General features: G+C 30.2%; 1 protein-coding gene across 1 annotated transcript in view; it reads right to left on the reverse strand.

Annotated features, from left to right (window-relative positions):
• Window positions 1-810: 810 nt before the first annotated feature.
• The window catches only part of LOC111700854 (otopetrin-2), a 35,281-nt gene continuing 8,517 nt past the window's right edge, over window positions 811-27,574 (reverse strand). Inside the window, exons 5-26 of the mRNA XM_023471912.1 lie at window positions 26,920-26,926; window positions 26,719-26,738; window positions 25,213-25,251; window positions 20,777-20,841; window positions 20,260-20,315; window positions 19,535-19,594; window positions 19,308-19,349; window positions 18,568-18,633; window positions 18,417-18,473; window positions 18,086-18,135; window positions 17,242-17,365; window positions 16,142-16,203; window positions 15,339-15,371; window positions 12,762-12,939; window positions 11,953-12,029; window positions 10,441-10,490; window positions 7,996-8,057; window positions 7,258-7,349; window positions 4,127-4,191; window positions 3,514-3,581; window positions 2,756-2,829; window positions 811-1,536 (exon numbers count right to left, since the gene is read on the reverse strand). Of these exons, the coding sequence (XP_023327680.1) occupies window positions 1,458-1,536; window positions 2,756-2,829; window positions 3,514-3,581; window positions 4,127-4,191; window positions 7,258-7,349; window positions 7,996-8,057; window positions 10,441-10,490; window positions 11,953-12,029; window positions 12,762-12,939; window positions 15,339-15,371; window positions 16,142-16,203; window positions 17,242-17,365; window positions 18,086-18,135; window positions 18,417-18,473; window positions 18,568-18,633; window positions 19,308-19,349; window positions 19,535-19,594; window positions 20,260-20,315; window positions 20,777-20,841; window positions 25,213-25,251; window positions 26,719-26,738; window positions 26,920-26,926 (1,426 nt within the window). The 3' untranslated portion in view covers window positions 811-1,457. The remainder of the gene's footprint in view (window positions 1,537-2,755; window positions 2,830-3,513; window positions 3,582-4,126; window positions 4,192-7,257; window positions 7,350-7,995; window positions 8,058-10,440; window positions 10,491-11,952; window positions 12,030-12,761; window positions 12,940-15,338; window positions 15,372-16,141; window positions 16,204-17,241; window positions 17,366-18,085; window positions 18,136-18,416; window positions 18,474-18,567; window positions 18,634-19,307; window positions 19,350-19,534; window positions 19,595-20,259; window positions 20,316-20,776; window positions 20,842-25,212; window positions 25,252-26,718; window positions 26,739-26,919; window positions 26,927-27,574) is intronic.

Consider the following 27,574-nt stretch of genomic DNA (forward strand, 5'->3'; position numbering starts at 1 on the left):
CAAAAATTAAATAGACACTTTTACAAACAAATTACTTAGAATTAAAAAATCATGTTCTTTCTTCATGAACAATCCCTTTGATTTTGGTAAAAACATGATCATTTTCAGTATTATAATGTAGTTTTGGCTTTTTATAATACATTTTTATTTATAAAAACACACATCTTTGAAGGAACTAAACCCCATAGCGAAACAGGTTGTATTCTTTATACCTTCTTATTATAGCGTTCAAGCTATTTCTAAATATTTATTAATGTGATTGAAAGTAAATACGTATATATTGTTTATGTGTGCAGAGCTGGGAACTTTTGTGGTCAATAATCATAATCCCAATCCTTTGATCTCGATATCCACTTTAGGCACTTTTAATTTGAGGACCATTGCTTTGTCTACTCATTTCAGTTATTCCTCCAAGGTATTTTTACCGTGCGGAATATCAAATAAAGATTAAATTTATCTTCAGATCTAACAAAATATCGAGATCAACCATTGATCTTGTTATCAACAATATTAGAGTTCCCAGCTCTGCTTAAAATAAAGGTTTATTCTAGAAGTTACAGAACTAAAAATTATCAGGTTTATTTCCATTTACTGTAACTTACAGGGTGTCCCACGAAACATGACAGTTGGTGAATAGTTTTGAATGTCATCTTCTTTACAATTTATTAGATATTCAAGACTTTTTGCAGGTTATTTCGTAAAAAAAATCTTTTACTCAATTAATATATTTTACTTTAAAATCAATTTTATTATATAGTATGACTTCCATATAGTATTTTTTATTATTCTCTCCAGTATCAAACAAGTTAAGGAAGAAGACATTTTAAACTATTCACCATCTGTAATGTTTCGTGGGACAACTTAAGAACATGTTTTATTGTAAACAATGGGTTGGTGTACTTTCAGTAAAATCATATTCCTTTCTTCTTAGTTCTGTATTGCTATTTATAGTTAAGTTGTGTAAAAAAAACATTAACTTGAAAAAAAAATTAAATGTCTAAAAAATATGGTAAAATATCTATTCTGTCAATAAACTGTTCGTGTAAAAAACAGTTCTTTAAAATATAATAAAAGAGCGAAAACTAGAAGAAGATGGAAGAGATATATGCTTGTCTTTTAATGGATCACAAAAATATTGCAAGATTCAAACGTAAATTTTTGGCCTGGTATTACAAAGTAAGAAAAAGCCTGTTTACTTTATTTTTGATTTAGCGCCAATGAAAAATAATTATAAATGAAACACGTAAAAGAATAGTGTTTGGACAAATCATATATAGACCTTTCATAGATAGGACATTTCATAGAATGAAAATTTCGTAGAAAATTTACATTTCGTAGACCGGACATTACATAGAAAGGTCATTTCATAGATAGGGCAATCAACATATTGTATAAAGTCAGTAGAGTATAAATATCAGGGTGTTGATATTATATAAAATGAGTATAAAATACTGAGACTAAACATAATTGATGTTTGTTGGTTTATATTTGAAAGATTTCTTCCAGATCTCGAACAAGCAAACAGTAGAATGAAACCTAAACATGAAACTGATATATGACATCATGTGGTTTTATGAGAACTGTATATATTTGATCCATGAATGTTTTAAAGAGAATGTTTACGAATTACAAATGAATTGAATACAACAATAAGCGACGCAAGATAACTTCGTCAAACTTCATTTTCGCCCAAAACTGAAAAATTTCGCTAAAAAGTGCAATTAAGCTTGGACAAAATTGCGCGAAAATTCGCTTTATACGTAACCCTTTATAAATGTTTTAGACATTAAACTGCGTTTCAACAGATTTGAACTTTAAATTTCTAATTCCTATCAATCTTTACAACTTGATGAGATGTTTCAGGTTTCAGAAAAATAAGTATCAGGATATGATAGTTTAATAGTTACTTTGATAATGTTTTATAAACGATTTGAGATCAACAATTTTAAGATTTCGATTTTTCTTTTATTTATTAAGAACCTTATTTCAGTATAACTTTTTCAAACCAAGATATAAGGGTTAAATTTAAGTCGGATGAAATTTTCAAATCTATTGAAAACAAAACTGATATTTTTAAATATCTGTTTCCAATCCTTATATCCTTGCAACTTGATTGTGTTAATCTGTGATGTTTTAAATTGACTTTTTGGTCTTGTAAAATTATTTTGTTAAAGTAGGCCTATGGCATCATTTTGCAAAGATATAAGCATTAGAAAACTAGAAGTTTGTGACAGTGTATAGTTAATTTCTTAATGTTTCAGTTAATTTTGAAGGTACAGTTTTTACAGACCGTATTTATGAAATTTAAAAACTATTTTGTTTTTAATATTAATAGTTTTTTTGTGGATTATTTTGATTGCAGTATCGGAATATTTTCTCAAAATGTTTAAAATATCCAATCCAAAATCTGTCAAAAATAGGTTTTTATATACTTAACACTTTCTCAATTGGGATATTTTTGTCTAATATACAGCTTGTAATTATCGTTGTTTTGGACAAAATTTTAAACATTTATGTTTTGTTCGGATTTTGAGCATAATAAAAATGTGTTTAAAAAAACATTTAATATTTTTGGAACATGAAACCAAATGGCATAACAGCTCTAAGGTTATAATTTGACAACATTTACAGCTGAATTTCACTCTAAATTTGTGCGGCCTAAACAGACAGGCAAACAGCAACTACTACTGTATATCCATAAAGTGAGCTAAAATGTGCCTCTAATTTACTATGATATGTTTAAAAACTGAGTTACCTGTAAAAAATTGCCAACGGCATTGATATATGAGTTATCATTGGCCAAGCCCAAGCTCCTCCGTAGAACTCAACCTGTACATTAATTACAGCTGTACATAAAACACATGGTATATTTTAAAGCTGTTCAAATTATATATTGTACAACTGTACACACAGCAATGGTATAAAATAAAACTTTATGCATCGAATATTATAAAGCTGTATACATGGTATATTATAAAGCTGAACACGGTGGTTTATTATAAAGCTGAACACGGTGGTTTATTATAAAGCTGAACACGGTGGTTTATTTTAAAGCTGTACGAAACGAAAGTGGAAACGAAAGTGGGACAAACATATAACAAACATGGAACAAACGTGTGCAAAAATGTGGAACGAACATGGATCAAACATGGAACGAACGTGGAACGAACATGGAACAACGTGGAACGAACGTGAAACGAACGTGGAACGAACGTGGAACGAAAGTGGAACGAACGTGGAACGAACGTGGAACGAACGTGAAACGAACGTGGAACGAACGTGGAACGAACGTGGAACGAACGTGGAACGTGGAACGAACGTGGAACGAACGTGGAACGAACGCGGAACGAACAACACAGCTCAATATTAACCAAGAGTTCGGGTTCAACTTCCCGATGTGAGAGAACATGATTATAAGTTTTAATATATTTGATAAAAAATAAAAGTTGTAGAAAACAAATAATTCGAAAATATTTAATCAAATTAAATCGAATTCTTAAAGTTTTGAATTACCTGTATTGGATGTGAGTCAGATCTATTAGTTTCGAGTGTATTCATCAACCACATTGCAAGATTGCAAACTAGAAAAAATATATTTTATTTATTTTTCAACCAAAGGAATTGAGTCTTTTCAACAAAATCTGATTTTCTAATGCCTGTATCTTTGCAACCCAATGTCGTAGACCTTAGATATTTTAAACTTTAAATTTTAGTGGATCAAATAATCTAAGGATGAAATATTAATGGTTTACATCAAAGGGTCAGAACATATAAGGATAAGAAAATTTAAGCCTTTGGTAAACACTCAATTCCTTTATTTTTTCAAAACTGGAGAGATGAGACTGAACCTTTATTTATTATCTTCATTTTAACAATTAAATTAAAGGTGGCCGATTTATCTTGAAATCTATCACATTTAAATTTCTTGACTTCAAATAAAATTGGTTTAAAGGGTTTTTGATAAAATTGTCGAGGAATTAATAAAGGGGAAAAATGAAGAAACACGATTCAAAAGCATCTAAAGTGCGTTGTAAATGCATTAACATCTTCAATACTTCAAAACTTTTTAAATGGACTAATCGCAAACATTAGACATAAAAATAAACAATAAAAAAATAATATTTACCAAGCAAAAATGTTACAACTTCTCTTCCTGGTTTGTTCTTTACTTGTAGACTTGTGTAGGCAAACCTGGAGGAAAATAAAAAGTCTTTTCAAAATAAAATTTGGGTATTGTAAAGACATATTTGTCACTAAAAATTTGCATAATTACCTTTAAAAGCAAGTAAACAAATTTTTTATGACAAGTTAAAAATGGATTTTTAGAAATCACATCAAGCAATAACCAATAAATGTGATTTCGAATTAATTTTAATCAAATTTTAGAAAAGGCAAAGTTTTAATATTCTTTTAGACAATTAATGACAATTAAAATTTTGTTTAATAGATAAATGTTTATTATTTATCGAAAAAAAAATATTCTTTTATCTATTTATCTTTTTACAGAACCTACAACTTTCTACCAATTAAAGGGTGTTTAAAAAAACACACTTTTTCTTTCAAAGGCTTAATTTTTACCCAATCGTAATGAAAATAATAGCATGCACAATGTCTGTAGGGTGTGTTTTTTCATTAAACGTAATTCGCGAAAATGAAAGTACGAAATTTGTTCATTTATGTTCAAAATTTTCGCGAATTTCGAAGTATTTTTGACGAAGTTTTTCATTTTCGCGAAATTTTCGTTCAATTTTCATTTGATAAAAATCTAAATTTTTCCATTTCGAGTCGAGAAGATTATATTTTTACGAAAAATAAGATTTTTAAAGAAAGGTAAAAAATTTTAAGGAATTTCTAAAAAAATTTTTACGGATTTCACCTTTTTCGCGAAGTAATTTTAACGTAGATTTTCGCGAAAATGAACGAATGTTTCGTTTTCCTTTATATTTTCGTTGGCTGAACTAAATTTTCGCGAAATAGATTGAACGAAAATTTGGAAACCCGAATTGAAAATCTGTGATATTAAAACTTGTAAATCCAGGGGGAAAAAATTACATGAGAAAATCTAATATATTTTGGAAGCATGGAAACAGGCGTCTTCCCTGTTGTTTTCAAGTTTATAATGTTATCTTTAAATATTTAAAACCAGGCGAATGTTTGCTTAGTTTTTGTTTTGTAAACAGAATTCTAATTCTTTTAAACTAAAGCTGTGCGTACAGTGTTAAGATGAAAAAAATTTAAAGCGATTTTTTTACACTCTTATCAACAAAAAAGCGAATTTTAAAATTTGTAATACTAAATTCCAATTCTTTTTAATTTACCTAATAGGACTTCTTTCAATTTTATAGGTTAGCAAAAAGTTCTATAAATCTTGGATCCCTACTTTATTACATTTTGCTAGAACAGTTAATTTAATCCAGGGAATTCAATTAGAAAATGAAAAAATATAATCACATTATACATGATGGTATTGAACCCTTAACCATAAATTGGCTGGAGGGGGGGGGGGGAATTCGGCACCCCTCCCCAATTCTAGTTTTTTACTCTCTCACTTTGATTTTTGACACTTTGTTTTTTGACCTTTTAATGCATAGAGTACAGAAAAGTCGAAAAGTCTGTTTTAATTCTTTTACGGCCATTTGGCCAACATTACCCCTTTCAGAGGGATGCTATAAGTTACTTAACGTCCACCAGCTCTGCAAAGTTTTCATTAAAAAACTTGCACAATTTTATCTCAAAAGACAATAAAATGATTTACAACTTCTTTTTCGGGAAATTAAAAATTTTCCTAACCACACCGGTTTCCTTGACCATTTTTTTTTTATCAAAATCGGTCAAGAGTACCCTTAATAAAGTAAAATTCTTAATTTCCCTACAAAGTACAGTCGTCGTCAATTTGATTTCTACAAAGTTTTCAAACAGCATGGATACACATAAATATTGAAACAATAAGAATCTGTCAATTAACAGTTTCTTGTTGTCTACGGGTATTTTTTAGTTTCAAAAAACTTGTTAGAAATAAAAACTTTAATCGAAAAGTTGTCTTCATCGTATTAATATAAACGCCGACACTTTAGATTTAAAAAAAATATTTATATATCCCATATATTTTTATAATCCTTGTAATTCAAAATAAAGAAATAACAAAATATAATCACATTATACAAAGAGCTTTGTTCTGCGCATGAAACCTTTAATATTTTGTTCTTAAAGGGACTGTAAGTGTAATTTCAAGTGACCCTCCGTTCAAAGATTGTAATCTCTGATTAACAACGGTACCCTTGACACCTTAATCTGATCGAAAATGTGGAAGATACCGCGTCGTTTTTCTGACTAGGAAAATGTTTGATTCTGTGAGTTTCTCCGTTGCTTCTTATAAGCAAGAAATGCATACGAGTCACTTTCGTAGAGAGACCGCAAATGAAAATAAACAGCTTAAAGAAACAAAAACATTGATGTATAATTAATACTTAATCAGACAAAGCTTTTAAGGGTCACGTTGTGAATCGAGCATTGCCATCTTTACATGGAACATCGCTTGAAATTAATATCGAACCACAAAAAATTGAAATTACGACCTTTTTATTTGATTTTATGAACAGAAAATTTAACTATTATTGCCTAGTGAACCGCTTAATTTTCTTATTCTTTTTAAATATCTTTTTATTTTCAATACTCATAGTCCACACGTTTAGCTGGAAACAGAATTTTATTGAATTTTCAGTCTGTACTAAATTGAAGAAAAAAAATTTAATATAAAAGAACTGTTCGAAATCAAAATTCTTGTATTCCACGATTTTTTATTTAAACTGTAGGGCTAGGGACGTATTTAAACTGTAGGGCTGGGGACGTATTTAAACTGTAGTGCTGGGGACGTATTCAAACTGTAGTGCTGGGGACGTATTTAAACTGTAGGGCTGGGGACGTATTTAAACTGTAGGGCTGGGGACGTATTTAAACTGTATTTAAACTGTAGGGCTGGGGACGTATTTAAACTGTTGGGCTGGGGACGTATTGCTAACATGTTAACATATTGTTAACATATTGTTAACATATTGTTAACATATTGTTAACATATTGTTAACATATTGTTAACATATTGTTAACATATTGTTAACACATTGTTAACATATTGTTAACATATTGTTTACTTATTGTTTACATATTGTTAACATATTGTTACATATTTTTAACATATTGTTTACATATTGTTAACATATCGTTAACATATTGTTAGCATATTTGTTATATAATGTTTACCTGCAAGAAGCATCAAGGATGAATATAGTTTGTAATGTCGTCTGCACTAATGTTGCAAGAGACGCTAAGAAAGCTATCAGATGTAGTTCTAACTGAAACAAATCTATTGTAAATTACAAATACCTAAAATTCTTTGAAAATTCAAACAAATCTGCTGTTCTTGAAAAAGTTGAGACTTATCAAAATTTAATTTTACTTTCCATTATGTATTATGTGAATAAAAAGCGCCAAAAGACTAGAAAATATAAAAATATACAGTGTGTCCCAATAAACATGGGAATTCAGTGACGAAATGGATATCGCACAATGTCTCTAGGGTGTGTTTTTTCATTAAACGTAATTCGCGAAAATGAAAGTACGAAATTTGTTCATTTTTGTTCAAAATTTTCGCGAATTTCGAAGTATTTTTGACNTTGCCCCTACTCCTTCCCCCCTATACTCATCCTTGCCCCTACTCCTTCCCCCCTATACTCATCCTTGCCCCTACTCCTTCCCCCCTATACTCATCCTTGCCCCTACTCCTTCCCCCCTATACTCATCCTTACCAAAATGCATATGCCGACAAAAAAAATATTTCAGAAAAAAGGCTAAAAAATGATGTTTACTGGGTTAAATTGTGATCGAAATTCACAGCTTTCTGGAATATTCACATGACCCTTAAATCCACGTGCCCCTCCCCCCTCCACAATCCATCCACCTCTTACTAACCCTGCTCTCTGATTTCTAATAATAGTTTACCTGGAAAAATGTTCCAATTATTGAAAATGCCGCGTAAATGAAAACTCCTGTTTGGGCAATAACTAAATTATACATAGAATTGTTAATTGATTTGAAGGTACTAAGTGTCTCAACAAGTGTACAGTGTGTCCCAAAATATCTACAGTGTGTCACAAAATGTGTACAGCGTGTCCCAAAATATGTACAAAGAATTCCAAAATATGTACAAAGTGTCCTCAAATATGTACAAAGTGTCCCCAAATATGTACAAAGTGTCCCAAAATATGTACAAAGAATCCCAAAATATGAACAAAGTGTCCCAAAATGTGTACGTACAATGTGTCCCAAAATATGTACAAAGAATCCCAAAATATATACAGTGTGTCCCAAACTATGTAGTATGTACAGTGTGTCCCAAAATATGTACAGTGTATCCCAAAATATGTACAGTGCGTCCCACTGAACATTAAAGTTCAGAGACGACTTGAAGATTGTCTGTAAATGTAATCATTGAAATAATTTGGATAGCCGGATGTTTCACCTTCTCGTCTTGGCTGCAAATGTTTGATTTTCCAGTTCTGGTAACTTGTTGAAACTAACATATTTTATGTTCGGATAGGGTTTGCCGAACCTTGCATATTTAAAAAAAAATATCTACAAAAAATCAATTTAAACATCCCTAGGTCAAATAATGTTTTAAATTGGATATGTACTGGATACGATGTTAGGTACTTTCCCAAAGGCATTTTCCCAAGGGCAACTTCCCAAGTGATAATTTCCCAAGTGGCAACTTCCCAAATGTGCAATTTTCCAAGCAACAACTTCCCAAATTTACATTTTCCCAAATGAAAATTTCCCAAGTGGCAACTTCCCCATGAAGGAAAAACGGCATTTTCCCCATGAAGAAAGTATTAAATAAACATTTAAGTTTTACATTTTACATTTTTAACGAATTTTTCAACTTTTTTTAGAAAATACGTAACTTAAAAAAAAAATTTATTCAGTTTCTCTCAGTTAGTAAGGCAATAACATGTTGGTGGCTTACACCCTTTCTTCAAAGAATAAAAACGCATTAAACAATCCTTGTTACTACTTTTCAAAGAGTTCAAAGCTAGACAAGACCTACACTGATCCTAAGCCATGCAGCTCAATCGGCAAGAATTCTTGAAAGAAATATACGATTTAAACTAATTGTAAATTCTTTTGATGTTTCCAATTCAAATTATCGTATAGAAATAATAAATAATTAATTTTTCTGTCAAATTATTAATGATATTATTACTGTAATTTCAAGTTTATTTCGTATCAACACTAATATTTAAGAGATTATCTTGTATTAAAAAACCAGTCCTGACTGGAGTTTCAATAATTTGCCGCCAAGACAAGGAAGGTGCAACGTCCGGCTATCATAATTTGCTGCTTTTAAACTTTTACAAGTATCAATCTTGAAAAGGGTAATCTCAAATTCCTGAAATCTGCCCTTTTTTGTGCTTTCCAGTTAACCGTAGATATAAAGACTTATTATGTTCAGATTTCAAAATATCAAATAAAACCAAAATTATCTAAACCTGAAGGAAATTCTTCAAATTTCTGGAAATAAGGAAATCAAAATAAATCATATTTGAATATGCTAGGACAAGGGGGATTTTTGTGAGTAAAGGGACTGTAAAGGAAAAATGAAATGGGGTATAGGATGAAACCTGAGAATCTCAGGCGTTAAAGGATACATATAAAACATCTATCTGATGTTTCTGTCTCGAGAAACTGATATAAAACTGTGTTAAATTTATACGAAATTTCATATATATGCAATTTTCTATAAGATTGTAGTATTAAACAGATCATATTCAACAAATACGCAACCAAGCTGAAAACGACGATATCCCACAGGAGCCTGATGATCTCAGGTTTGCTCCTATTATAATTTTTTCCGTCTTTTTGCATTTTTAATAGATGTAATTGATAATATTATTACATACAGACACAGTCGTATAGTCCGTATTACGTCACCAGAACTAAATCCAATCCAGTGCAGTATACTTATAGACTGGTCACATGATTTCTGTCTGTATCACGTGACCATCTTTGAAACCTGTATTTCAAACCTTAGTTTTCAGATAAATCAAAATTCAAAGTTTGAAATAACAGGGTTTATGATATGAGGTTGCAAAGATATAGGGATTAGAAAATTAGAGTTATCAGTAAGGGTCACTTATTGTCAGAAAGCCAAGGGCAAAACTAAAGCATGACCTAAGAGCTCAGCCAATTCATTTCCCCCTTACACGTTGAATACCTCATTGAAAATGGAAAACTTTGCTGGATTTAAGAGTTAAATCTCAATTTTAATGTGAGTGTAATGGTTCTCAAGTTGATAGTTACTGAAGCTATGTGCTGACATGTTCACAAGTTTCACTCTCCGGGAGTTCTGACAAAAAAGTTTAAAATAAATGAAAAGTGTAAAATTACCTAACAATAAGTTGTCTAGTTCCAGTTTCCTAGTTACATCATACCATAATCTTATAACAAAATAATCTTTTTAAAAGATGGAATTATAAAAATTCGGCTTTAACACGCCGCTTCTAAAATTAAGAAGGCAACAAAGTTTATTTTCAGAGAATGCTCACATAATTTTGGATTGGTGAGGGGGGGAGCCCTTCAGGTCGTTTTCCTCTCTTCGTTAAGAAAGTGTCGTAGTTAACGATCGCTAACAAAGGGTTGTCTTTAACGATCGTTAACGAAGGCTCGTCGTTAACGATCCTTAACGAAGGGTCGTCGTTTACAATCGTTAACAAAATGATCGTTTTAAAAACGATCATTTTTAAAAAACGAACTTTAAAAAATACGATTGTTTTTAAAAACGATCGTTTCGTTTTCGATTTTTCGTCGTCGGTTTCATAACGAAACGATCGTTTTTCAAAAGAATGTAAACGTTAACATCCCTAGGTACACCTAGATAAGGGATAAAATTATAAATGTTTTCTACTACAGTGATAACCAGAAAACAATGAAATAGGAAGGCGACTTTTAGAATGAAGTAAACTTTAAAAAGTCCAATGATTATGAGACACAGCAATTGTGCAGTGTAAACAGTCCCATTTCACTAAAGTAGTGATTTGCTAAGTGTCTAGTAAAACTATTTGTTTAGTAAAAACATAAAATATACTTAAGTACTTCTTTAATGCATGGTGTCTTCCAATTCCAATGTTCACTGTACAATATTAAACCTTTTTCAGCTTGTATTTCTATTATTAATTTTTGATAATTTTGTTAATTATTTACATAAAATAGCAGACTTGTTAAAAGCCATATATTCTTACAACATCAACTTCACTTTTGCTTAATTATTTTCATGCTTCGAAGTTTTAATGTACATAAAATGTAAGTTCTAATGTACATAAAATGTAAGTTCTAACGTACATAAAAGTTAAGTGACTAATGTACAGAAATCTAAGTGACTAATGTAGATAAAATGTAAGTTTTAATTTACATAAAATGTAAGTTCTATAATGTATATAAAACGTAAGTGACTAATGTACAGAAAATGTAAGTTCTAATGTACATAAAATGTAAGTGACTAATGTACATAAAATGTATGTTCTAATGTACATAAAATGTAAGTTATAATGCACATCAAATGCAAGTGACGTATGAACATAAAAGTTAAGTGACTAATGTACATAAAAGTTAAGCTACTGTAATTCTAAATTTAATTCTAAATTCTAAATCTTTCTTTTGCAGAAATATACAAATCTCTTTATAGAGAACCCTCAATCTCAACTAAAAAATAAAAATCCCGGCAAAAACTTTTTCACACTTAATAATACCCATTACAAAAATATAAATAGATATTTTTTTGCCGCGTGAAAAAGAAAGCTAATCATGCATCTTTAAGGGTTCATGTTTTGAATCAGAAACTCCAATCCACAAATGTAGAGTTACACTCCAAGAAACGTCTACAGACTCCTTTAAAAATATTACCGTCGCATCTGGCAGAGCCCTAGGAGAACTGCAACTGTTGTTAGGCCGTATAGTGTCAGTTCAGATATTGAAGCAACCTAAACATTAAGATGATATAAAGAGGTAAGATATGCGGATTTAAACAGCAGAGATAAGGGAGTAAATATACAAATGTATCCTTACTCGTGTTGAATCAGGCATATAATGATTAAAGAAGGGTCACTTCAAAGGAATTGAGTTTTTGTCACAAACTCAGATTTTATCCCTATTGCTTTGCAATCCAATGTCAAAGACCTTAGATATTTCAAACTATGAATTCTGTTGGATCAAATTTTCTAAATTTGAAAAATCAAAGGTTTACACCATCAGGTTGTTAAGATTTATGGATTAGAAAATTTGATAAATTTGAATATAACAGTAATTAGCATATAATATTGAAATTTATTTTTGTAAAATATGTCTATAACATTTAATGCGTTTTTTGGAAAGCCCTTTGAAGTTTAAAAACTTAGTGCAAAAATATGAACAAAATTTTCTTGCTAAAATTATGCAATCTGCTTGCTTTTGTATAGGCTTTCCAAAGAGCTGTACATTAAAAAATCCAATGAATGGAAGTAGGTTCAAATATAGATTCAGATGGAAAAAGTAAAAAAAGGCATTTAAGCTTTTTGCTTGTTAAACATAAACCGATATTTAAGCAATCCAGTTTTATCAGAAGATTAATCAACTTATTAAGTGAAATGGGTATAAATTGCTTTGTTTCTTGTTTATTAGTATTTTTGAAACTTATTCCACAAGTTTATGTGTCTCACTGAACTCTCTTGTATTACCTGAACTGCAATGAGTTTAGTATGAGGATCCTCGTTTGAGATAAATACAAAGAAAATGATTAAACTGATGATAGTTACAACAACAACAACAATCCCACAAAATAAACCAGTATTTGCATGACTGCAGTCCACGCTGTAGGTTTGATGTCTGAAATAAAAATTAGGTTTTTTAATAAACCTTTGAAACTTTTACTATTTGATCAGTACGAAGCCGAATTAAGTTTTTAAGATATAAGGATTAGGCATTTAGGATTGTAACAAAATTTTAGATTAAAAGTACAAATCTTTATAAATCTAAAGAACTGTACTAAATTAAAATGTTCTGTACCTAGTAATTCATTAAATGTAATATATCCAGAAATATTTAGCCTTCATTAAATGTAATATATCCAGAAATATTTAGTTTTCATTAGCTAGGGATTTTGTGGAGAAAATAACTATTGATTAAAAACTGGAAAAATCTAGTATCAAAACCATTAGTTTATAATGAATTATTACAACTATGATGCTTACAGAGTCTTTCTAAACATCTTTTTTTATCTTTGATGACGAGGTAAAAAAGTCTTTACATGATATTAAATTCGCAAATGTTTGTCTAAATTTTGACATTTGGTTCCGATTATATATGGTGCTTTTATGGCAAAAATGCGATGTACTTTATACAGAAAAAAACTGAATTTTGCAATTTTACTTTTAGTTTCTTGTTTCGTTAACAAAGGTAGGTAGTTTTTAATTTTTGACGATCGTTAATGATCGTTAACGACCATCAACGACGATCCTTCGTTTTTTCTAAAACGATGCGATCATTTTTAGTAAAACAAAAAACGAAATGAAAACGATTGTTTTATCGATCGTTTTAAAAAATAATTAACAACCTTTATATATATCTATATATACAGACAGTTTAAAAGTCATAACTTTTTCGGTATGCACTTTGTATTTATTTTGAAAAGAATTGTTCCAGCTGGGCACTAAAATATTGATGATTTCTTTTATTTGCTTGAAATAAATTGATCTATGCAATCTGGAGATATACAATATTTCTGATGGACACTAAAACAAATATAGTTCTGTGCAGGCTTATCTTTCAGAGTTATTTTATTGAAACAAAAAAATGAATCATTCTCTATTGTACCGAACGATAGAATATATCTACATTTTTAAGGTAACTATAAAATATATTTATACAAATTATAATCGACATTAAGAAATAACGTTCTGCACATTAAAGTAAAATAAAGTGAACCACAGATTAAATCGTTTTAGAAGAGTTTCTGTACAATAAACAAAATACATACGGTCATAAATCAAACAATTAACTAGATAACCTTTTAAAAATGTTGGAAAAACGAAGTTTTTATAATTGTAACATAAATTTTCCACAAAGATAAAAAAAATGTATTTTTGTACTCCTTGTACCCCGGGCCCTGGAAATTTAAACATTGACAAAAAATGTCTGAATTTTCAGAAGCTCTACAACGAGAACCAAAAAATAAAGAAAAAGAGTATTTTTTCTTTCGTTTACTGAATTAAGGAAAAGTGTGAGGGTTCTATAATATAGAACAATTACACTGTATTATATGTGTTCTAGAATATAGAACAATTACACGCACTGTATTATATGTGTTCTAGAATATAGAACAATTGCACTGTATTATATGTATTCTATAATATAGAACAATTACACTGTATTATAGTGTTCTAGAATATAAAACAATTACACGCACTGTATTATATGTGTTCTAGAATATAGAACAATTACACGCACTGTATTTAATATGTTCTAGAATATAGAACAATTACACGCACTGTATTATATAAGCAGCACAGATCAAACTATATATATAACAGTACAGCAGCACAGATCAAACTATATATATAACAGTACAGCAGCACAGATCAAACTTTGTATAAAACAGTACAGCAGCACAGATCAAACTTTATATAAAACAGTACAGCAGCACAGATCAAACTAGATAAAAACAGTACAGCAGCACAGTTCAAACTATATAACAGTACAGCAGCACAGATCAAACTATATAACAGTACAGCAGCACAGATCAAACTATATATATAAAACAGTATATCATCACAAATCAAACTATATAACAGTACAGCAGCACAGGTCAAACTATATATAAAACAGTACAGCAGCACAGATCAAACTATATATAAAACAGTACAGCAGCACAGATCAAACTATATATATAAAACAGTATATCAGCACAAATCAAACTATATGTATATATAACCGTACAGCAGCACAGATCAAACTATATATATATATCAGTACAGCAGCACAGATCAAACTATATATATAACAGTACAGCAGCACAGATAAAACTATATGTAAAACAGTACAGCAGCACAGATCAAACTTTATGTAAAACAGTACACCAGCACAAATCAAACTTTAAAACAGTACAGCAGTACAGATCAAACTATATATAAAAAAGTACATCAGCACATATCAAACTATATATAAAACAGTACAGCAGCACAGATAAAACTATATTTAACAGTACAGAAGCACAGATCAAACTATATATATAAACAGTACAGGAGCACAGATCAAACTGTATATATAACAGTACAGCAGCACAGATCAAACTAAATATATATATATAAGAATACAGCAGAAAATAGGTTTCTAAGAACATGTATTTACAGGGTGACCAATGTGGGTTTAAGGGTTTAAATCCATAAACCCTAAGTTGAAAAACACCCAAAAAAGAATTCGATAAATATATATTCAGCTAATTGTTAATTCTAGGGGGTTTTAGGTATTTATCGTCTTCCAAAGTTTCATTCTTTAGTAATATTGCAACTTGTATCAAATATTATCAAATTATAGTTGTCAACTTTAAACAATTCCAAACATATCACAAGACATAAAACAACATAAGAGTCCTGATATTATTTCTTTTTGAAATATCTATTTAAATTCTAAACTAATAAACATGAAGGATCTTGTGCTAAACTCAAGAAGAAAGACAACAATGTTCTCCACTCCAATTTTTTCCTACTATTGCTTTCATAAACCCTGAACCTTGACATAAAGATCTTTTCCATGCGTCACTTAAAATTTCGCGTACAGTCCCTTTAACAAAATGTAATTAAGTTGCGTATTCTTTATCATTATAATATGAAATCTGGTTTGGTACATTAAATTTTATCTGCAATTAAGATTAAAATTTTATTTTACGCATTATTAATTTTTGTTCAACTTTAAAGAATAATAATGAAAAATCAGAATAACAAGATTCTTGAATACGTATTGTAATATGACACCAAAAGGTTTCTTAAGAGACACCCTTGACAGTTGACAACTATACCAGCGGGCACATTTTGGGATGTTTATTTAGGATCACCCTGTATACCTGAACTCAATGGTGCAGGGGAAAAGAAAAGGCGAAGAGTCCTCCAGCAGTTTGTACATTATCTAAACATATTCAAAGCCTGGATAAAGGGACAGTCCTCTTAACTTCATGTGAACCTTCATTTAACAAATGACATGCCCGATTCACAACGATTTTTTCAATTTTAAAATAATTCTTAAATTTTTTTAACAAGTTCACAGAAAATTTCGCGGAACGTCTCTTTTTTTCTCTTATAAACTCAATTTTAATAAATCTCCGGGTTCTTTTATAGCTTTTAATGTTAGAAAACTATCCGATTTTAGTTTAATCATTTATCTGAACACGTTAAATAACATAAGATAAAAAAACTCAATACATACATTTTTCGAAATCTATCTAAAATTCAGTTAAATATTACATCGAAGTTCTAAATATTCGGCATATTTTCGTTGAAAACTCTTCTTTTATTTTATGAAAAATGTTAAATAAAAACTAATATGGTCCTTTTCGCGTAAAATCAAAAATTTGTGATTTTAATATTTTTAAATTGATATTTTACCACAAAGAAAAAAGTTGAAGCTTAATTTTAAAATTTTCTTCTTTCTAACGATTTTGATTATTTCAAATCTTAGCTGGGGAAAAAACCATAGTGTATTTTTATATTAAAGAAACAAGCTGAGATAAGACAACAATAAACTTTTATTATAAACTAAAATTCGCAGTGCTTGTTTTTATCTCATTTTCTAGAAATTTTTCAAACAAGGGCAAATGAAAATTCCTTTATGAATTTATGAAATGAAACAAAACTCTTGACTTTTTAATATAAATTTATATATAGTTTTTTAGGAAGAAAATATAAATTATTTTCCTATGCTAAATGCCCAAACCAATTGAAACTTGTTCTCTTTCCTTAAACTCCTATTCCCACCCCCCGCTTCCCATTTTAAATATAAAATTTTGGCATATTTGAAGATTGTTGAAATACGTTTAATCTCTGTCCTTCCCCATTTACAGATAAAAACTCAATTTTTTGTCCGTAATGTTTAACAAAACCAATTCGAAATTACAAAAAGTTTGTTAAAAATCAGGAAAATAATGTTATGAACATGGTTTTTTTGTACCTTGTTTGAACAAACAGCATCCTTTGGATGTAGGTGAAGATCATGATCATTATCATGTTGATCAACGTGCAGATCATCCTCAACACTCTCGAGGCTATCCTCGGAAACCAGGTTGGCTCTGGAGCTGATCAGCATATTTTTAGCAGGAAGTAAGATAGACGAGGATATAAGATTTGGATTCTTCTTTTGATTTGTTTAAAAAATTCCATCTTTGTTTTTTGAAAACGATTGATAAAATTTTTCCGATAAAAATACAGATTTGTCAACCCTACTCAGGCTGACGTCTAGCTTACCCAAATATTCTGGGGGGTTCCCTGGGACCCCACTCTAGATTTTCTTATTGTCATACAAATATATAACATATGGTACACTTTTAGAAAGCCTTGGGCTCTACTTTAATAATATGCAAAAAAATTGTAAATTTGAAAAATTTCAAATATTTTTTGCAATATTAAGTTATAAAGCAAAAAATGTACAAAATCAAAAATGCACGAAATATGATCAATTATACAATTTCGATAATAATCTAAGTATCTAAGTTTGAAATATCAAAGCTTTACAACATTAGGTTGCAAATATATAGGGATTTGAAAATATGACTCAATTTCTTTATTTCTTTCTTTGCCAAATCATTAAATAAGCCATTAGATTACGATATCTAAGACAGAATACAAAATTCAACCTTGGGTTTATCACATTTTAAGAGTTTCTGGTCGTCTTTACAGTCTTATCCTTTGTGGGTAACCTTTTGTTTTGAAGAGGGGGCTAGGAAGAGGAATTTTTGAAAAAATGTAAATAAACATTAACTTATATATTTGTTTATATTCCTGTAAACATATTCCACCTAGTGAATAGTCCAGGAAATTCCAGGCTTGTATTCCGGATCTGTAGCATCTAAATAGAAGAACAATAATTAATTCCTGGTTTTTTTTGAACAATGGTTATCTTCTTTTACATTAATTCTATTTTTCTACATATAAACTACAGTTTCTAATCTAATCTGAGAAAACTAATTTAATGGAAGGGACTGACTGCATTTTCGAGTGGGTAAAGTTAACTATTTAAATTCTAAACGCCCTTAAAAATGTTCAATTTTCAACATCCTAAAAAAATGCAAACAATCCCATAAATAATTTAAATAGATTTATATCTAGAACTAATTTGATTTATTGAACCTGTGTATTTTTATGATGGGCCAACTCTATTTCATGCCTTGTCTCAATAATCAAAACCTTCAAGATAAAAACAGTTTTTACTGGAATAATATAAAGGAAAAAGTAAATCATTAGACTAACAATGGCGTAGGAAAAAGTAGATAAAATGTACCTTTAGCCAAACACACAGATTTGTGGCAATCATGTGCATCAGTCCCAACCGACCAACAAGTTTGTGCTAAACCAAATGATTCAATAAAAAATATTCAAATATTTAAGTGAGATTTTTGAGAATGTTTTAACTTGGTCAAATGTCGTGATGCATTTCTGACCTGATACTGCGATTAAAAACACTTAGTCACAACTTTTACCCAGCTATTCTTTTTTTTTGAAGTGGGTTGATCAAAATTTAAAAAGAATGGTTTCAGGCCAATCTATTTTTTAGACTTTTTAACACATGCCCCAGACTTTAAAACCCATTGCCCATGGTTATGAGTAATCAGGCATTCTGCCTGAATGCCTTATGTACCTATACCAGACTAAATCTATATTTAGGCCTACTTCCATTCACTAACTTCAACAATTTATAGATTTTTTGAAAGCATATGACAAAAAGAAAAAAATTTACAATTTTTGTAAAAAAAATTGCTCAGCTTTTTAAAGAGGCATTGACAGAAATTTGCACATTTTCAGTTTTCTTAAATGCACACTTAGGTTTCGAAAATTTTGCCACTATTTTTGCATGTTTTAATTTGCTGATTCAAAATAAAATTTGTAATTTTTGCGCAAATTTTCAACTTTTTAAAAAATTGATGAAGAAAAATCAAAGGGCTTTAAGTAAACTGTTTAGCATTTAAGTTAAAATACTTCTGAATGAAAAATGTTGTTGATTATAAAAATTGCATTTGGTTCCTTGTATACGTTCATCTTTTGGTTGAGAAAAATAAAGTACATCTAAGAATTTTAATTCTTTAAAAAAATATTACAATAAAAAATGGCATTTTATATAATTTGGCTATTTGTTAATTAAAAGTAATTAAATATTATATTACATTTCAGTAAGCAAGAGAAGATGTGAGTTTTTAAAAATAAAAAACATTCGTTTAACAACAAAATAATGAAAGATTCTAATTTAAAACAGGTTCCCTGACAATCGTTATAAAGTCTCCGCATCGTGTTAGTCCATTCATAATGGCGATCTAGAAAAATATATAAACCATTAATTACCTAAACTAATGACAACCAAAAAGTTATAAAAAGTTCTTTTAAATCTTCATTTTGGAAAGATTTTTTTCTCGAAATTTTTATAAAACAACTTTTCCTAAAATCTTTTAATCTAAAGATGTCAATACATATTTGAGTATTTGGAAAAAACTACTGGATGTGCCATGAACAATTCACAAAGGTTCCCTTTACACATAATCAACACCAAAAGTTGACCATGATATTAATATATCTAAAAATTATTTTGTTCTCGTAGCTATTAAAGCTAGCCATTAAAATTTCATTGAAGGAGTTCGAAAATTTGTTTTAAATATTCATTCGAGTAAATCGTAGAATTCATGAAAAAAAAACATTAATAGTTAAAATAATGGGCCGCATTTTTATCGCGCCTGTTGTATAGTTCTTGAAAATATAAATCCCGCTAGAATTATTTACAAACAGGGAAAAAAACCGGTTATCATAAGTTTTCATAAAAATAAGGACAATTTGTTTAGTTAAAAGGAAAATTGAACAAATAACATATTGATACAAAAAGGAAAAATTATAAAAAGTTCTTAAAAGAAAATTCAAACTAATATCACTTAATTAATTAGCAAACTTTTTAATCAATTATAAATAATTGAAATTAATTAATTAAGACCTCGAAAATCCCTCCTATCTCTATACCAGTGTAGATTAGACTTCCAATTCCAAATACTAAACAAACAAAACTATAAAAAATTAAACAAACAAAAATTATAAAAAAAACTAAAACAGCAAAATAAAATAGGAATTGAGTCTTTGTCTTAAACTAAAATATTTAAACCCCTATATCAGTAGAACCCGATTATGTAAACTTTGTGATGTAATTTAAACTCAGATTTTCTAATACCTTTATATGTTCCCCCAATATCGTAGACGGTAGACCATAGATATTTCAAACTATCAATTATGTTAGATAAACAGAATTTGTTTGAAATATCAAAGGTTTTTTCGTTCAGGTTGTAGAGATATTACGATGGGAATATTTGAGTTTGTGGCAAAGACTCAATTCCTTTTTCGAAAGTAATAACTTATGAAACGTTTACAATTTTTAAAAAGGTTAACAATTCTGAAATATTATTGCAAAACGTTTTATAGCAAAGAATTTTTAAAACTTAAAAATATTTAAAACTTACAAACTGTTCCAAGCCGTAGATAGAAGCTTCCGTATGTTGTATGGCAGGGATAATCCTTCTCATATCTAATGATATAGAGATAATTTAGGGCGCTTGGCACCCATCAATTGTAATCCTTCTAAAATCTAGTCATATCAAGACAATTTAGGGCGCTTGGAACCCAACAAATAGTAACCCTTTTCATATCTAATAATATACCGACACTTTAGGGTGCTTTGCACCCATCAATTGTAATCCTTCTAAAATCTAATCATATAGAGACAATTTAGGGCGCTTGGCACCCAAAAATTAGTAATCCTTTTCATAACTAATAATATACCGACAATTTAGGGTGCTTTGCACCCATCAATTGTAATCCTTCTAAAATCTAATCATATAGAGACAATTTAGGGCACTTGGCACCCAAAAATTAGTAATCCTTTTCATAACTAATAATATACCAACAATTTAGGGTGCTTTGCACCCATCAACTGTAATCCTTCTAAAATCTAGTCATATCGAGACAATTTAGGGCGCTTGGCACCCAACAAATAGTAACCCTTTTCATAACTAATAATATACCGACACTTTAGGGCACTTGGCACTCGTCAATTAGTAATATTTCTCAAATTTAATAATTTAGAGAGAATTAAGGGCGCTTGGTTCCCATAATTTGGTAAATCCTTTGTATTTCAGTGTTCAGGTAAAAAAAAAATAATAGGGGGGGGGCTGCAAATCATTAGGAGTGATTAGTCTGATTGCTAATTGTACTGTACACAGTTAACAATGATGTACTAAAGTTAGAATTCATCTTGAAAGGTCATTCCATGCAAATAGTCAAGTACATCGTCATTATCCGGCTTCTTGCTACTTATACAATTAAAAGGGATATTACATTTAATTCAGATTTGATTTTCTTAAAAAGTCAGTTTAAAAAAATGAAACCATAATTAAACCTTTATCAGGGGCGTACACAGGATTTTGTTCAGGAGGGAGACTTGATCTTTAAAAACTCTGTACCGATAGTGGGAACGGAAGCGGAACTCGCTACCCCCGTATCGCCCCTGACGCTTATCTGAGTTTCTTGTAGAGTTTATTCCACAGACGAGGAAAAACATGGCTAATTTGTTTCCCTTTACATTAAAAACTTCATAAAGGCTCTTTTTTAAAAAGAAATTATGGCAGTCCTAAACAGAAGAATTGCTGAAAATTATGTTGTCATTTTTTACAGTGTTAAAGGGAGTGTTCGCGAAAAATGAAAGGAGGTATAGGCTTAAGTCGAAAAATTACGATGATGATTGCTACTAATCTTACTTCAGAAAGTTGCAACATTCGACTCGGAAAGTAAAAAAGGCAATTTAATTCCAAACAAATCTTTTTTTTATCCATTCATGTAAAGTTGATGTTTCATAATATTTTTTACATATTTCATATACAATATACTTAGAGGACGTTTATTTGGCCGCTAGTTGTCTCCGCGCTCGATGCTTCTGGAGTTCCACGTGGAAGAGACTAAAACGACACCTAACGCCGAAAAAAAAACATCATTTAAAGTAAAAAGTATATGAAATATGAAATCTTATAAAATATCAACTATATACGAATGCGTCGAAAAATTACAGATGACGATAGGTAGTCATATTTTAACGATTTGTTTGGAATTAAATTGATTTTCACGATCCAAGTCAAATGTAAACGCAACAGATAGAAGTAAGATAAGTTTTTCATTTTTCGCGATCACTCCCTTTAAGTGTTCACATTTAATCATTTTAATGAAAAGTTCATTTAAACGTCTATTTTTAAATATAAAGTAGTAATCTCTGTTTGTCTTGGTGTTTATTTGTATGTTTGAATATAACTCATAAACCTCTTGACCGATTTGCCTCAAATTTTGAATGAGTAAAACCACGGAATTGTTATTATTTTTAAGTTGATAACATCAACTTTTAAAGGGAAAACTTAAATTCCAGGCAAAGCTGGGTTCTAAAGCTAGTTTATTAATAAAATAAAGATAAACATCCTTATTTTTTGGAATAGTTCCCGGATGTTTAACTTTTATTACTTTTAAGAAAAAAATATCAATTGTTGGATTCAAAAAATACTTTTTTTATGAAAAATGAATATATGAAACAAACATCATAGTAAACTAAATATCTATTGTACATTAACCTAACTACAATTATAAATAGGGTCGCAGGGTCTGTAATGTGATAAATCTAACTATGCTTATAAATAACATTGCAAAACATGTAATTACGTTCATTAATCTAACCTGCAGAACCCAAAATAAACAGTTAGTTTGAATAATACTCCTCTTTGATTACGGTGTGAGAGTAATTTTTTCCTTGTTTAGCAAAAACGAGAGGGGACCTGAGTCTCATCTTGAAAGATAGATCTAGGCTAGGAAATATAGTAAATTGTATCTTGTAAGACAGATACCTGAGACAGATAGAGTCATGTCGGGATTGATATTGACTAAGGTATTATTGCGGAACATTGAGTTCGAGATTGAGTTGTATCTTGTAAAACAGATACCTGAGAATACAGATAGTTGTATCCGGATTGAAATTGAACAAAGTATTATTGAGGAACATTGAGTTTGAGATTGAGTTGTATCCTGTAAGATAGATACCTGAGAATACAGATAGAGTTGTATCCAGATTGAAATTGAGTAAGGTATTATTGAGGAACCTTGAGTATGAGATTGAGTTGTATCTTGTAAGACAGATAACTGAGAATACAGATAGAGTCGTATCTGGATTGATATTGACTAAGGTATTATTGAGAAACCTTGAGTTTGAGATTGAGTTGTATCTTGTAAGACAGATACCTGAGAATACAGATAGAGTCGTGTCCGGATTTATATTGACTAAGGTATTATTGAGGAACCTTGAATTCGAGATTGAGTTGTATCTTGTAAGACAGATACCTGAGAATTCAGATAAAGTTGTATCAGGATTTATATTGAATAAGTTATTATTGAGGAACCTTGAGTTCGAGATTGAGTTGTATCTTGTTAGACAGATACCTGAGAATGCAGAGTCGTATCCGGATTGATATTGAATAAAGTATTATTGAGGAACATTGAGTTTGAGATTGAGTTGTATCTTGTAAAACAGATACCTGAGAATACGGAAAGTTATACCTGGATTGGTACGGATCTAAAACAATTTATTGGAGTAGGGAATTTACTACATATAGACAAGGGTTCTGAACTATTAGATCAATTCCTCAAAACCTGATGGTTATAATCCCGGCTTATGCTTTAACAAGCCTTATTATCATAAAATATTTTCAAAATGTTTCATGTTTCACATTATTTTTTAGTAGCTAACCAGGAAATCAGAACCTATAATAAGTTTTAAGAAGTAGATTTTCTATAATCAACTCATTATGACTTTTTTCAAAATATTCTTCTGTTTGGATTTTTGATTAATATTAGTCATTTTTGATTTCTGCGTTATTCTACGTTAACTAAAGTAAATTGACCATGAGATAAAACCTTAAATGTTTTTAATCATAACTTCTCTTATTAAGAGCTACTGAGAAGAATAAAGATGTTTTGATTATCTTAATTGTAACAAATTCTAGAGGAGCTACGAGGTCACGAAGTCGGACCAGTAATGTTCCAAAAATTTGACTTTATCTTTCAAGCTCGCAGTGAGTCAACAATGAAAATAGATATAAAAATGGGATAGCGCATTTTTGTGAAGTGGTGCCTATAAATTCAATTTCCTTGCAACCGAGGTTATAATGCAAGGAAAGTGAATTGCGGTCGCGTATACTCTGCATACATATTGAAACCAGTTCTCTCTGGCGGAATTCGTAAACAAGAATAGATGCATTAGTGTTCTTTTAGAATCCGAGGAGGTTAAAAGCATCTAATTTTGATAATTTTGATAATTCACATAATAGTTTCCTATGACAAGAATATTTTATTGATTTTTTATCTGAAAGATGGATCCCATGTCAGGCTGTGACTTCCGTCTTGTGTTTACATTACTGCCCAGAGACAGTAAACTGCAGTACAAAAGATGCGCACACCTTTTCTTGCATTATAACCATGATTGCAACTATGATTGTTCGTGAAATATAAATAGTTTACTAAGTCTTAAAATAAAGGAAAAATAAATTGGACGTACTGACGCATATAAGACACATTGAATTAAAGTAAAATTACGACTCAGTATACATATTTAGTACGTATATTTTTAATTGCTTTGTACAGATATATATACAAATACAATACATGTCAAATTTGATGCATTTTATTAAATATCTCTACAGGAATGGAGCTATAGTTGATTTAACAAATTTTTAATATAAGAATATCATAACATATATATGTATCCCATTTTCTACCTCAACTCTAGTAACAATCAAGGGGTGGGCAGGGGGAGGTGCACTCCTTATATAACAGATCCCTACATCCCTACATCTCAAACTATAAACTTTACCTGGGCATTCCATCGGGCTCTGTTGCTACTGTGTCTCCACTAAACAATTTCAATTATTTATTTTAACTTCCCTTTATTACATGGGGGGGGGGTAAGTTTATTTTAATATCCCCCCCCCAAGTTAATTTTACTATAAGTAAAATAAAAAATATTTAGGTAAATAAAATGAGAATTAAGGAGGAAAACTGTTAATGTAAAAAAGTAAACACGCAGTTCTGACGGAATTTTTTGATTATTACTCGCTTAAATCTCAAATTTTCTAATCCTCATATCTTTGCAATTTGATAGCGAAGCCCTTTGATATTTAAAAACATGATTAAAATTAAAATATTAAAATATCAAATATTTACACAAACAGGTTGTAAAGATAAAGAGATTTATAGAAAATTAGATTTTGTTTGATGCGAGTGTTCAAAAAGAGTGTTCAGAAAGAGTGTTCAGAAGGAGAGTGACCAGAAAGAGTGTTCAAAAAGAGTGTTCAGAAAGAGGGTGACCAGAAAGAGTGTGCAGTAAGAATGTTCTGAAAGAGAGTTCAGAAAGAGTGTTCAGAAAGGTGTTCAGAAAGAGTGTTCAGAAAGAGAGTGACCAGAAAGAGTGTTCAGAAAGAGTGTTCTGAAAGAGAGTTCAGAAAGAGTGTTCAGAAAGATTGTCCAAAAAGAATGTTCAGAAAGAGTGTTCAGAAAGAGTATTCATAAAAAGTGTTCAGAAAGAGTGTTCAGAAAGAGTGTTCAGAAAGAGTGTCCAGAAAGAGTGTTCAGAAATAATTTTCAGAAAGATTGTTCAGAAAGAGTGTTCAAAAAGAGTGTTCAGAAAGAGTGTTCAGAAAGAATGTTCAGAAAGAGTGTCCAGAAAAATTGTTCAGAAAGAGTGTTCAGAAAGAGTGTTCAAAAAGAGTGTTCAGAAAGAGTGTTCAGAAAGAATGTTCAGAAAGATTGTTCAGAAAGAGTGTTCAAAAAAATTGTTCAGAAAGAGTGTTCAGAAAGAATGTTCAGAAAGAGTGTCCAGAAAAAGTTTTCAGAAAGAGTGTTCAGAAAGAGTGTTATACACTGTGGGGATATTTATCCCATGATGGTTATACACTGTGGGGATATATATCCCTTGATGGTTATATACTGTGGGGATATATATCCCATGATGGTCATACACTGTGGGGATATATATCCCATGATGGTTATACACTGTGGGGATATATATCCCATGATGGTTATACACTGTGGGGATATATATCCCGTGATGGTTATACACTGTGGGGATATATATCCCTTGATGGTTATACACTGTGGGGATATATATCCCATGATGGTTATACACTGTAGGGATATATATCCCATGATGGTTATACACTGTGGGGATAACTTTAATTGAGGTGATATCCAGCGTGTATCCTCAAATTTAAAAGTGGACACATTGAAATTCGAGATAAAGCGTTTAAGACTAATGATACTCCGAACAACAGTTCCAACCTCAGATTTTTTAGGATTAAAGGTTTTGAATAGATTTATTTACCTCGTTTCTTCCGAGTTCTCCTTGAATAGATTTATTTACCTCGTTTCTTCCGAGTTNTTTTAAAATCTGCAAGTTTGTATTTTGTTATCTTAACAGTTTAAAAATTTGCACTTTTTGTATTTTTTATCATAAAAGTTTAATAATCTGCATTCCTGTCTAAAATAGAATGCTTTAAATACACATATATAATAAAAGTGTTACACTGAGGCTAAACATTTTGGTTAGAATAGCAAAATCAACTTTGATCACTCCGAATTTTAATTTTTTAATTTTAGAAAAAAGGTTAATAGTGTTCTTTGTAGTTATCGTCGCACTTAATAACATGTTGGAAATAGTTTCTTCAATTGATATCAACAATGTGAACCTTTCAATGGAAGGATTTAAGCTTAAATCCACGATGAACAAGAAAAATCTATCAAAATATTATTAAGAAATGGTCCAAACAAAGTAATGGTTATGTATTGACTTGAATTACAATTTATTTATTTCTCAACGGTGCTGACCAACCTTAGACGTTTGAACATGGTTACAGTCCAGTAAGTCTTACCTTTAAAACCGATTTTCACCCTTACCATGTAGGTTTTCAGTTTTTGATATTTCAAAAAAAAATTTTGTTGGGCTTTGTTTATCTCCTAGGTGCCAGAAACAGACAATATTTTTCCGATTTATGCAATAAAGTTTTTGTTGTAGTTTATCGAATTCAGTCATAAAATAACGCGCTGTTCTCTAGAAAATCGTTAAAATACATAATTCTTGAACTTTTGGTCGGATCAAAGGAATATCGATGTCTAATTTTTGTACTTTGCAGTATTCATAGATTTCTACACTTAAATGTACTTTTGTTAATAAAGTAAGC

Source organism: Eurytemora carolleeae, unplaced genomic scaffold (assembly GCF_000591075.1).
Source record: "Eurytemora carolleeae unplaced genomic scaffold, Eaff_2.0 scaffold366, whole genome shotgun sequence".
NCBI classification, from domain to species: Eukaryota; Metazoa; Arthropoda; class Copepoda; order Calanoida; family Temoridae; genus Eurytemora; species Eurytemora carolleeae.